The 13,158-nt window shown below is 49.6% G+C and overlaps 1 protein-coding gene across 1 annotated transcript in view; it reads right to left on the bottom strand.

Annotated features, from left to right (window-relative positions):
* UTP20 (UTP20 small subunit processome component) overlaps positions 1 to 13,158 on the bottom strand; it is a 1,390,303-nt gene that overhangs the window by 580,909 nt on the left and 796,236 nt on the right. Inside the window, exon 33 of the mRNA XM_069629877.1 lies at positions 3,003 to 3,146. Within this exon, the coding sequence (XP_069485978.1) occupies positions 3,003 to 3,146 (144 nt within the window). The remainder of the gene's footprint in view (positions 1 to 3,002; positions 3,147 to 13,158) is intronic.

Here is a 13,158-nt window from a genome sequence, read left to right as displayed (position 1 = left end):
GAGGGGACCCGAATCTTCGGGTCATTTGTTGGTATTGGGCGTGGAACCTTTGGGGGCTGGAGCCGCGACCTCTTCCCCTGTCACGGCGTTGGCCTCTTTGACTGAACTGGGTGTTGTTACCCTGGTTAGAGGGCCAGTTGGTAGCAAAGTAAAATTGCTGTTGGTTTTGCTGCTGGCGTTGGCCACGAAAGGAGCGTCTATTGCCATAGCCGCGTCTGTTAGGGGGCCTAGAAATTTGGTCAAGAGTTTTGATGGTATCAAACTCTTTCTTTGCATGTTCTAGGGCCTCATCAACTGCTTTCCCAAACAGATGTGTTTCTTTTATGTGCTTATTCATCAGGGAAGCCTGGGTTTACGGCTTAAATCCCGAATTGCGCAGCCAGACATGGTGTTTGAGAAGTGTTCCCTGAACCAGGGAACGGCCAGCCGTCTCTGTGGCATCTAAGGAGTTCTTTACGATGCCCTGGTTTACAAGAGTTCCCTCTGAGATTGTAGCTAACAGGCGTGAACGCAGGGGTTCTGGTGCGTCCTCTGCTTCGCTGCGCAGCTTGCTCCACTGTGCATCTGCGTAGCTAGCTAGTAGGGAATTGTTATTTGCAATCCTAGTTGAAAAGGCGGCGGACGTCGTGATTCTCTTCCCAAGTGCGTAGAGCTTTTTGCCCTCTTTGTCAGGTGGTGCCTCACTAGTGGATAGTGGTACCCCTGCTCTTTTCCTTGTATTAGTAACTACGAGGGAGTCCGGAATAGAATGGCCTCTGATGTACAACGGGTCAGAGGCCGAAGGGCTGAAGAGCTTTTCTATCCGAGGGTTGACCCCTCTGACTAAGGCAGGATTGGAAAGGGAAGGAGTTATTCTTCTCTTTATAGAAGCCAGGAGCGGAATAGACTGACTAACAGGGGCTTTTTCTTTAATAACTTTCTCTACAAAGTCTATGTCAGGAAGAGTCTCCCCTGTGTCTATTTCAAAATGCGCTGCTGCCTTGCGCAATAGTGCATTAAGTGAAGGTTGGTCATCTATGGGAGAGGTGTTTCCAATAGGTGAATCCTTGGGAGGAGAAGGGTGAAAGACATCAGGGTCTGAGTGCACGGATGGGGATTGCCAAGGCTGCGAGGTAGCTGTATCTTCTTCGAAAGCTCCTGCACTAGTGTAATGATCTTCTTCAAACCCCTCTTCCTCATGTTCTTCCTCTCCACCCAAACACTCATCTTCCTGGAGGTATTGCTCCTCTTCTGTGAGGTCATATATGTCTGTAGAAGGGGGAAACAGCCTAGGAATTTTGACCCTAGGGTCATCCTGGGGCCATTCTCCTTTTGGGTGTGGGTGGGTTTTGGTTTCCCAAAAACCTTTCCACTTTCTCCATACAAGAATGGAGTCTTTCAAGGGTCTCATGGGGGACCCCTGAATATTCTAGAGGGGTGAAATCAGTGTTTTCACCTTCAAAACGCTTAGAACGCTCCCACAACGTCGAAGAAAGGTTTCCGTCGCCATCTGAAAAGCCTTCCGGTAGTTCCAAAGTGCCCTTAGATGAAAGGGGCAGTTCCTGGCTACTCCTATGCTTTTTCGGTGTTTCTATAGCTTTTTGTGCAGTATTCGACGTTTGTTTCATCGTCCGCTTACGTGTGTCTTCGGAAAGAATTCTCGCCAGGCTCTCGACAACGAGTTTGTCAGTAGAGGACTCTGGTCTCGACGTTGCCTGCGTTACACGTTGTTCCTCGACGGCCGCTCTATGGAGCGTTACGTCGGATGATTTTGGGGTAGCGCCCGTGTTTGATGAAAGCCCAATCGCTGGTCACGACTGCGTTTGCGGGTGGGGCTTGTGACCCTTACGGTCTGAGGTAGACGCCGGAGTGCCCCGCGTCCCCTTTGGCGCTGATGGATCCTTTGTCTTCGACGAAGAAGAGCTGTGGGTTGTGTGCTTAGGCCTATGGGATCTGTGTGCGTCCCTGTCGCCGGGGTGTTCATCCCCATGAGCAGGGCGTGAGCCGAGCCCGTCGGGGCCGGGGACGGACGTCGAGGAGCGCGAGCGCTCCTTCTGGGGGTTAATGACTTCCGTAACGGACGTCGAGTTATCACCCTCCTCGTCACTTTCTGTAACAGCGGCGGCGGTGAGGAAACATAGCGTAGTCCGCCCACCTCTTAACTTTGCGTTCTTTAAGAGTTCTTGGTTTCAAGAGCTTACAGGCCGCACAGCTGTCCTCCTTATGATCGAGGGGCAAGCAACGATTACAGAGCTTGTGTTTGTCCTTCCAAGTGTATTTGCCCCTACAGCGTGGGCAAAACTTAAAAGGTGTCCTCTCCATAGCTGAGGCAATAATAACTGGTGATAACAACCCCAAGGGAAAGATAGGGGAGAAAGAAAGACATTCTCAAAGAGAAGATAAAAGTTCGAACCCCCACTCTCCCTACTGTATGTTGGCCAGGCCACGTGTTCGGCAGCGCCGAAGGATCTCCTCCGTCTCTTCCCCTCCGTCAAAAACTTGCTCGGCGGAGAAACAGCTTCACAGCTAACGTCGAGGGGAGGGATCTTTAACAATATAATAAGTATAATTAAGGACCGAGGTCCGATAGTAAGTATTTGCAATGTCTCTCTAGGAGCTCCGCGTAAGGCGACCAGAAGCTGGGCGGAAAAAAACAATCCGAGGGACCTCGACGCGTGAGGGATTATAGGTACAACGCACGTCACTATAGGGATAGTATTTCAGACACGCCTTGTCGACGTCCCCTTTTCGACTACGAAAAACAAAATGCAATACTCCGCAGTGACCACTGGATGTCGGACCTATGCACAGCATGTGATTCTAAGCAGATTAACAAACATCAGAAATAATATTACTTTGTACAGGTTTTCAAATCACCCAGCAATGCGACTGCTCCAGCATCAATATCTTGTGTAGAGTGATTCATGGCGAAACACCTTTCATTTGCAAGAAAGCAACATTTGCTGAAAAGTATGGCATCCCTAGCGGGACGCAGGAGAGTCCTAGAGCCTATTGGTTCCTACCTGGAAGGTAGCACACAGTGTCTGTCGGGAAAGTTTGTTTTGAACAACAGCAAAAAGTTTGCCTAGCGGTTTGAGGAAGCCGGTTGGGTTCAGGCAATGCCTCATCAGGTTCTGTATCGTCTCCAGGATGTCAATCTCCGTGTCCTGTAAATGAGAAAGGGACGATAAGCAAAAATGACAATACACATAAAAAGCAAACATGCATGTCTAACTGGGAAACTGTTACAGTCGGTGAACAGGAACTGTACCTAATTTGGTAGAATAATTTCATGAATTGCATTTTTTTACATTCTGAAAGGAAAGACTTTTTATTCAAAGTTTTACGTGACTGAGATGAACAAAAGTGAAAGGGATAATTACTCGGCTGGGATTTGGAAGGGAAATAAAGAATGAACAAATGTGAGGAAAGTAAAGCCAGAAAAAAACAAAAGAGAAAGTGAAAATTGAATAAGGGACAACATACAGTAAAGAAGGAAAAATGATTGTAGGAACTGGACAATGATGAGAAGAGAATGACAGGAAAAGTGGTTATTTCTTCCACACAACTCTGCTGCGGGTTACAACCCCAATCAGAGGGATACAGTATCAAAGCTGGAGGGCATCTGCTTTTGGCAGCTTCTAACTATTGCTCTACAGATTTTAGACAACCCAGTTCTTTCCCTGCCGGGGTCCCAAAGCCAGACACCCCCCTCAGTAACGCAGGTAGGAAACATTAGTCAACAATGAGGTCAACATCTTTGCATAACTAAGCACAGAAATCTTGCTAAAATTGAACAGATAAAACAATCACAGGTTACTGGTTGGACACTCAAACAAAGGACACATTAGGAAACTAAGTTTCCATCTGGGCCCAGTGTATGCCTGCAATGACATCGCGTTGTAACAGAGTGGAGATCAGCATAGGGTAAATTCAACATCACCCAGTGTGGCTGTCCCCATAAACAGGACAGAGGCCCCACAGAAAGGCAGTACATGATAATTGAATCATGGAACCCTAAAAGAAACAGGGAATAACAGATGCCTTAAAATCAACCCTCTGTCTCTTGCCCAGGTGACCCGGTCGTCGAACGAGCCTTCGCCGACGGTTCCCTCACCAATAAGAGGTTCATCTGCTGACAAGAACCACCACAATCCTCGACATGATCTTGACCCAGGCACCACACGCAGATGCCATGTGGGTCGGTGATCGTCCTCTTGGCGTGGCAGTCTTGACACAGTTTGAACACAGGTGCTGAAATTCGACAAGTTGTTGAAAATGTCAATTTTAGACATTTTATTGAATAAGCAATTTCTCTCACGAGACTCGTTTCCAAATAGAAACCTGCTGAGCGTGCGGAAAAAAGGAACTGAGGTATGTGGGAGTAGTGATGTAGTATATACAATGGCCACATCTCCTACTAAGCAGACGGGTGGCACGGTCGAGTCAGGAGGGATCAACTGTCGAGTCGTACTACGTCCCCTTGTCGAAAATGCTTCAGAGCAGCGGATGCTGGAATGGATACCTATTTCATGTGAAATCTGTTGAGGAATCAGCGGGAGAATGCAATACATTGAAATACAGTTACAGGTACAAGTAAACAACTAAAACCTCTAATAGCATCTTTCATAGATCCACATGCTTGAATAGAATACCAAGCAAAGGTTCCATGCAGGCAGACGTTTGCACTCTCCATTACATTATATTGAAGAATGCTTACCCAATGAAGGGTCGGAGGGCAAGGCTGCCCCTACCTTATGAGAATAGATGCCGTAACACTGCATGGGAAACCGCTGACTACCATCTGGCATCTTCTTCCAGGCAGTAATCGTTGACGAACGTATGGAGCATGCTCCATGGAGCCACCCTGAAGTTAGCCTTACTGGAAACTCCTGCATGACAGGCAGCTGCTGGACAAGAGAGAGGGGCGCCCGCAGTTTCATGGCAGCGACTGATGCATCCAGACACCCAGCATGCCAAAAATGCCTTATCCCTTCTGTTGGCTTACAAAGGCAATGAATAATCTTGGAGATTTATGAAAGGCACTTGTGCGTTGCACATAGAATTTCAGGAAATACTTGATGTCCACGGAGTGCAAGGCTCGCTCTGCCGATGTGGTGTGGTGTCCAAAGAACGTTGGGAGTAAAATCTATTCTGTTAGCGTCATCTGAGAGAGTAACTTGGACAGGAACTTTGGGTGCGGTCTGAGCGTGACAGTCCTTGTGGAAGAGGGTAAATGGCACGTTTACACAATGCCCGCAGGTCATTAATGCATCTGGCAGATGTTACAGTGACCGGGAACGCTGCCATGAAAAACCTGATACTGCACCTGTGAATCGGCTCATAGGGTGCTGTCAGTAATGCCGCCAAAAATGTGTTGAGCCGCCAATTTGGTGATGGCCGTAGCACTGAAGGAAAGTCCTAAGCAGACCCTTGAGAAAAGTCTGGATCCGAGAGAAAGGATATGGAATGTGGGCCTCTTGAGGAAGCAGTAATAGCTGAGAGATGAACCTTTAGGGAAGCTTTGGATAGGCCTGTTATGGCTAGATGGAGCATATAGGGTACAAATTGATCCACCCTTCGGTTCAACAGATCTAAGCCCTGTGTGTTGCAACATGCGCTGAAAAGCCCCAATTTCTTGGCATATGTTCTATGAGTGGAGGGTTTTCTCGCCGTCTGAATGATATCCCAGCAGTCTTCCGGTATCCTTAGATTAGCGTGTCGCCTTCATTCAGCAACCAGCCCACTGCGTATAGGGCTGTCGGGTGGTGGCCATTTTGTTGCGTCAGTATGGCCTAGTGTGGCCTGAGGTGCATGGGTGTTTCACATGACACCCTCCGGACGATTGGGTACCAGATCTGTCATGCCCAGGCCAGTGCAATGAGTATCATCTTGCATGGGTGATCCTGCACCTATTTTATTACCCTGGACAACAAGAGGATCGGCAGCGATGGCATACAATAACTTGTTAGTTCATGGAAGGGAGAAAACATTGCCCAGAGAATTGTGAAAAAGAGGTTGATTGTTGGGGATTCCCATTTCCTGAAAACCTGTTCTCCAACTCATAGGATGTTGAGTGTTCTCTGCTAAGTTGATCCGCCAGGATGTTGTCTTTCCCAGGGAGGTGGTCAGCTGTGACCAGGATCCCCTCCTTGAGGGCGCATTCCCACATCTACTGCAACTTTGCCGATAGCTGAACCAATCTTGTGCCTCCTTGCTTGTTGGTATAGTGCGTTGTTCATTTGCACTGTTATTACTTGTCCTTTCAGGAGGCATGTGATGGCGCGTAGCTCCAGGACATTGATGTGCAGGGCAGGTTTTGCTGATGGCCATGTCCCTTTTACTTGTAAATTGCCCAGATGCGCTTCCCACCCTGTGAGTGAGGCATCCGTCCTGAGGATGATGGTTGAAGTTGGTGACTGGAATGGCATGCCTTGCAAAAGATTGGTCTTGTTGCACCACCAGTATGGAGACCTGGTGGAAAGGTCGAGTCAGTCGAATTGCATCTTTCCAGGAGCCTGTGGCCTGTTTCCACTGCTGCTCCAACTGCTCCTGAGCCGGACGCATCCTTTGTCTGCAGTTTGGGACTTATAATATACATGAGGAGCCAGCAGGGATTTGTATCGTGGTCCAGTGGCAGTATTTGCTGGCATGAAACATTCCACTAAATGCTCTTGTGCAACAATTTGGTCAGCGAGTGGTCTTATTCGAGGGGTAGATGTATCCAGGTCCGCTCCGGGCAATCTGGCAGTTTGTGAAGGGATACTTGGGGATTGTGTAACATTGACAGAGAACCCTAGTGTGATGATCGCAGGCATTGTTGCTTCACACTCTGGGTTGCTTATTTCCTTGAGGCTGCTTTTTTGAGACAATCGTCCAGGTATGGGAAAACGTCCACTCCTGACCTCCATAGGTGCGCCACCACCAGCACTAGACACTTTGTAAAAACCCAGGAAGCTCATTCTAGGCCGAGCAGGAGAACCCTGAATTGGTAGTGATGTTTTCCCACTGTAAACCTGAGGTAGCGCGTGTGTGCTGGGTTGATCGGTATATGGAAATAGGTGTCTTCCAAGTCGATGGTCACTAGAAAAGGAACAAGTGACTTACCTGTAACTATTGTTCTGCAGCATGGGTCTGACATGGATTCACATGCTCATAAATAAAGAATACATAGCAGTACCACATTACCCAACCACCGGACGTGGCAAGGCTCAACAGAAGCCATTACTCTCACCTCGGGAACAGGCTCACCTTCAAGCTAACCGGTTGCTTAGCCGACCCTGGACTCCTCTCTGGAATCCCTGTTGACGCAGTAGAATCTTGTGAAGGTGTGCGTGGACTTCCGCGTAGCAGCCCTGCAGATGTATAGCAGGGGCACACCAGACAGAAACAGCGTTGTTACAGTGATTGCTCTGGTGGAATGGGCTCTCGGATGGCCGGGCAGCGGTCGGTTTGCCAACTGATGACACTGATACAGCCGGAGAGCCACATTGAGATGGAAGCCTTGGACAAGGCCTTCCCATGATTCACAGGGCCAAAGTTCACGAATAGTTGAGACGTCTTCCGGAAACTCTGTGCGTGCCACATAGAACTTCAGAGCACGAGCCACATCTATCGCATGCAAAGTCCTTTCAGCTGGCGACAAAGGTTTCAGAAAGAACACAGGCAACGCCAAAGGCTTGTTGCGGTGTAATTCCAACAGAACCTTTGGCATGAAGGAGGGGTGCGTCTGCAGCGCCACCCTTGTGTCGAGAAAAGTCAGATAAGGCTGATTGCAGGATATGGACTGGAACTCCCCTCCTCCCCCCACCCCTGGGCAAAGGTGATGGCCACGAGGAAAGCAGATTTCCATGAGAGGGGCCCGATGCATAGGCATGAAGGGGCCCCCATGAGCCTCGTCATCACCACGTTGAGTTCCCACGCAAGGGGCAGGCACATTCACTGGCGGCAACGATCAAAACAGTCCTTTGAGGAACTCTTTGACTAGACGGTGGGACCAAAGAGAAGACCGTCCTGGAGACCTGGTGTAGCAGGAGATAGCTGCCAGATGCACCTCGACCTTGACAGAGGCGTGCGCCAACCCCACCTTAGCCAAGGACAACAGGTACAGAAGAATCTGAGGGGCCATGACCCTCAGAGGGTTGATCATCTGCATCCGGCACCACATCGCGAAGCGCTTCCACTTGTGCCCGTAGCACTTAAGAGTCAACAACGCTCTGGCAAGGACCTCCCTGCAGTTCACCGGCATCTCATAACCTCCAAACCCTAAGGCTGCAGGAACCAAGCAGTTAGGTTCAGTGACCCTGGGTCGTGATGCAGGATTCTGCCTCCTTCTCTGGCAAGCAGATCCGCGACCACTGGCAGCTTGACCGGGGGCGACATTGACAGACTGAGAAGATCCGATATGCCTCAGCCACGCCAGGGCGACGAGGATCACCCTACATCGGCACTGTTTGAGTTGATTGATGACTCGCAGCAGGAGAGGCAACGGAGGGAACACGTACAGGAACAGGCCTTCACAGGAAGGAAAGTGCGTCTCCCATGCTCCTTGGCATGTGGAACCTCGTGGCGAATTTCTGGCATTTGAAATTTGTCACAGATCGATCTGGGGTCTGCCCCACTTGAGGAAGAGGTGGTCCACTTGTTCCTGTCGAAGTTCCCACTTGTGGCAGGAGCGCAGCTCCTTGCTGAGGGAGTCAGGGATGGTGTTCTTGACTCCCGCCAGGTAAAAAGGGATGAGGAACATCTCTTGGGCGACGGCCCAGTGCCACAAGTCCTGCACCTCTCTGGAGAGCGCTGGGGATCAGGTGCCCCCCTGCTTCCTGATGTTGAACATTGTGGCAGTATTGTCCATGAAGACCCTCACCACCTTGCCCTTGAGGGATGGAAGGAACGACTTAAGGGCCCAGAACACTGCCCGCAGCTCCAGGACATTGATGTGGAGATCCCTCTCCTCTGGCAGCCACAGGCCTCTGGCGTTGAGACATCCAGTGTGTGCTCCCCAGCCCTTCAGGGAAGCATCTGTGGTGACCGTCCCCTGGTACCGGGGGCTCTGGAAACCTGTGCCCAGGCGATGTTGGAGCGTGTGCCCCACCACCTTATTGCTCGTTGGAACTCCTCATCGAGAGCAATCTTGTCTGCGAAGCTTCCGGACACCTGTATCCACTGAGCATCCAGGAATCCCTGAAGGGCCGCATCCTCAACCTGCAGAGCACAATGACTATTTCGAGCAGCGACTGGATAGCCCGCGCCATGGCAGTCTTCAGTGCCAACAGCCATTGCACCTTGCCCAGCAGGGCCGCTATCCTCTCTTCCGAGGGAGCCACCAGGCAGGAGACCGTGTTGAGTCTGGCCCCCAAGTACAGCGATCGTATCAAGTAGGACTTTGGATAGTTGGAGAACCCCAGACCCATCAGCAGCCAGACGGTCCTCTCAGTGTTCGACGGCCACTTCCCTTGACATGGCCCGGATGAGCCAGCCATCGAGGTACAGGTACACGTGTATTCCCTGTAGACACAGATGGCACCACTGGTGCCAGGCACTTCGTAAACACCCTGTGTGCCTACTTCAGTCTGAAAGGGAGGGCCTAGAATTGGTAGTGGGAAGCGCAGGAACTTCCAATGCTTCTCGTGAATGGGGACGTGAAAGTATGCATCTTCCAGATCCAGCAACGTCAAGAAGTCTCCTTCCTCCAGTTGGCTGAGCATCTGCTGCAAAGTGACCATCCTGAATTTTTCGGACTTGAGGTATTTGTTGAGATGCTGCAGGTCTAGAATGGGCCTCCAGCTCCCGGTCTTCATTAGCAAGAAGTATCTGGAGTAGACTCTGGAGCCCCACAGTCGCTTTGGAACCAGGTCTATCGCCTCATTTTTTTATCATGGACCGTACTTCCTGCAGGAGCCGAGGGACTGGCGCCTTGAAGCACTTGTGTATAGGTACGTTATAAATGCCATATCATATATATCATATCATGTCATACCGCTGTTACTGCCGGGCCACCGGAGGTATCCGCGGACACTTCTGCTGGAACTCTAGAGGGTGTCCGTGGGAGAGAGCATCCAGCACCCAACGGTCAGTGGAGATATTCTTCCACTCGCTGACGAAGCCCGCCAGTCAGCCTCCCACCGGGGTGCATGGGTGGGGGCCCAACGTCATGGCAGGTTCAATCTTGCTTCGGGGCCTGCATGCCACCTTGGGAGCGACGATGACGGCCACCTCCACCGAAAGCCTTGGAACGGCCTCTCTAGGCCTCCTAGGTCATGGAATGGGAGGGTTGACTGTACGAAGAGGACCCTCTGACGGAAACCCTTTGACGATCTGCCAGACTTACCGCCAGATACACAAAAGGACGTGCAGCGTTGAAGAGTGCCCAAGGCACGGGCCGTCTCAGTGTCCGCCTTAATGGTCTGACAACAAGGTTATCCCTGTCGCAGGGCATGGCCAGAACCCTCGTCTGGACTTGCTGACGGAAGTTGGTGGCTTTCAACCAGCCATAATGATGGAGGTAGACACTGTTGCAACCCCGTTTCCGCAACGTCCAGGGCCACCTTGATGGCATGGTCCGATGCCACCTCCCCCCCCTGGAGGATGGAAAGAGCCTTGACCCATTTGTCATTGGGTAGGAACGCCAGCAGTGGGGTCATTTTACACCACAGCTCCCTGTCGTATCTGGCCAGGATAGCAAGGGTGTCGGCCGCCTTGACTGACGCCGCCAAGTAGATTACTTTTCTTCCCATGGCATCCAACTTCTTCCCCTCGCTATCCGGAGGACAAAGACGAGGGGTTAGATGACTTCTTCCTTGCTGCCGCCGAGACCACCGAGTCTGGGGAAGGCTGTGAATTTAGGTATTTGGGTGCGGACTCAGGCACCCAGTATTTTTTCTGCAGCCGATCCCTTGTGGCAGAGTTTCTCATCAAAGCCAGGGCCGCCTCCCAAATGTCATCCAGGAGAGGCACCGCCAAGATGGTCTTCCTCTTGGCCTCGCGTCGTTGATATAGGAAACCTTGATTTGATTTAATTTTCTACCATGCTAAATGGCCCGTGGGCCTCAGAGCGCACAATAAACATGGACATAACAAACAACGGTCTAAGGGCGGTCCTGTGGGAAGAAGGTAAACCTGGTCAATTAGTGGAGGGCTGGATTAGTCCCCGGTATGTAATTATGAACACTGTGGTCATGGTCGAGGTTGAACAAGCAAGTTTTAACTCCATTTTTGAATTCTACAATGGACTCAACCTGCTAAGGTGAGATGGGAGCTTGTTCCAGGCCTGAGGGGCCTGGATATCAAATCTGGTTCTACAAAACCTGATAGTTTGAATCGGGGTTGCATAAGCTTTGTGGGGGTCAGTAGACCATAGTGTACAAGTTATTCTACAGGCATATAATTGGTCAGAGATATACTTGGGGGCATTGGCATGACGGGACTTGTGGGTGAGCACCTTGTGTGTAATACCCTGTTTTACGGGAAGCCAGTGAAGTTCTCGTCTAGCTGTCGTAACGTGATCTCTAAGAGATGAAAACGGCACTGACTGTGTTGTTTTGAGTTACCTGCAATGGGTGCAGGTTGCTAATAGCAGTATCTGCCAGGAGGCTGTTGCCATAGTCGAGATGCGAGTTGATGAGTGCTGTCACTAAAGTGCATTAAAAGTGTCCGATTTTGAAGAGCGATGCAAGGGCAGATGTGGCTTAAAAGCTTAGAGACATAGCCGCAGGATGCCTTAACTTGGGCAACATACGACTTCATAGAAAGTTTGGCATCCAGTGTACTGCCCAAGGTCTTTACGGACTTTGCAACTTTAATAGGAATATCTGCAATGGTAAAGGTATTATTGGCGGAACTGAGTGTTTTCAATTTTTTGGCAGATGCCATAACCAGCAATTCAGTTTTATCGGCGTTCAAGGCCAATTAATTTGTGACCATCCAGGCCTGAATTGATTTATAAATGCTGTTAAAAAGGTCAATACTTGATATAGTCTCCGTATGATTCAATGATGACTTCGGTGTCATCCACGTAATTAATGATTTGAACACCCAGGTCATCTAAGAGGGCAAGAAGGGGGTGATGTACATGTTAAATAGAGTTGGGGAGATACATGAACCCTGGGGCACCCCACATGTAACGGGTACTGATTGGGAACAAGCCTCATCCATGGCCACACATGCATAACTGGGGCCAAGGAATGAGGCGATCCACTGACTGGCCAGAGGAGAGCAGAGTGCTTGTTTGTATAGTCTCTGGTCCAATAGTGAGTGGTCAAATGCGGCAGACAAATCGAAGGAGCATAAGAAGCGCTGGTTTGCCCTCATCTACAATGTCCGCCACACCTGACCTGAGATCCAGAAGTGCCGTTTTGGTCCCTTGTTTGGCCCGAAAGCCTGACATCCTTGACATTAAAGAGATGGTTACTCTCCAAGTGTTCTTGAAGCTGAGCATATGCTTCTCGGTCAAGAATCTTAAGCATAAATGGCACATTTGTAATTGGCCTGTAGTTTTTAGGAATGTGAGGATCAAGTGTGTTTTTCTTTATGAGGGGAGTCACCCAGGACTCCTTAAGCAACTGAGGGTCATTGGGTTCTTTAAAGGACAGGTTTATCAGGTGAGCTACCCATGGTGACAATGTTTCAATGGAGTTTTTAAAAATTCTCGAAGGACAGATCACCCACACACGAGGTGGATTTCATTTTCTCCACAATTTCACAAATATGGGACTCCAAGATGGACTTAAAATGAAAAATCCTCTGAGGGGGATTTCCATTAATCGCTTGTAAGGATGCCTCTGTAGGCTTAGGTGAGCTGGATGCCTTGGAACGGATCTGATTGACCTGAGAGTCAATAGTATTTGTGCCCCCCAGAATTTTCTGATTAAATTCATTATGGATGAGCGGACACCAGTAATCCTTTTGAACGGCAAGTCCTACTTGAGTTTTGCCTTCAAGTTCTTTGCGGATGCTAAATAGTTCATGTGTACTCGACTTTGCAGAAGTAATCCGATTATTATAGCTTTCAGATTTGGCTAATATAATGGCTTGCTTTAAATTGGCTGCTAGACATTTATAGGCATGAAGATGAGGGGGTAGGATCTTTTCTCCATTCTCTTTCTGATTTCCGTTTATCACGCCGCAGTGCGGTAATCGAATCATCAAAGCAAGAGTTTGTGTTAGCTTTGTTTTTTTTTT

Source organism: Ambystoma mexicanum, chromosome 12 (assembly GCF_040938575.1).
Source record: "Ambystoma mexicanum isolate Mex_15411 chromosome 12, UKY_AmexF1_1, whole genome shotgun sequence".
In the NCBI taxonomy this organism is placed as follows: Eukaryota; Metazoa; Chordata; class Amphibia; order Caudata; family Ambystomatidae; genus Ambystoma; species Ambystoma mexicanum.
The sequence above is the reverse complement of the archived record's forward strand: the minus strand, read 5'-3'. Positions and strand labels throughout refer to the sequence as shown.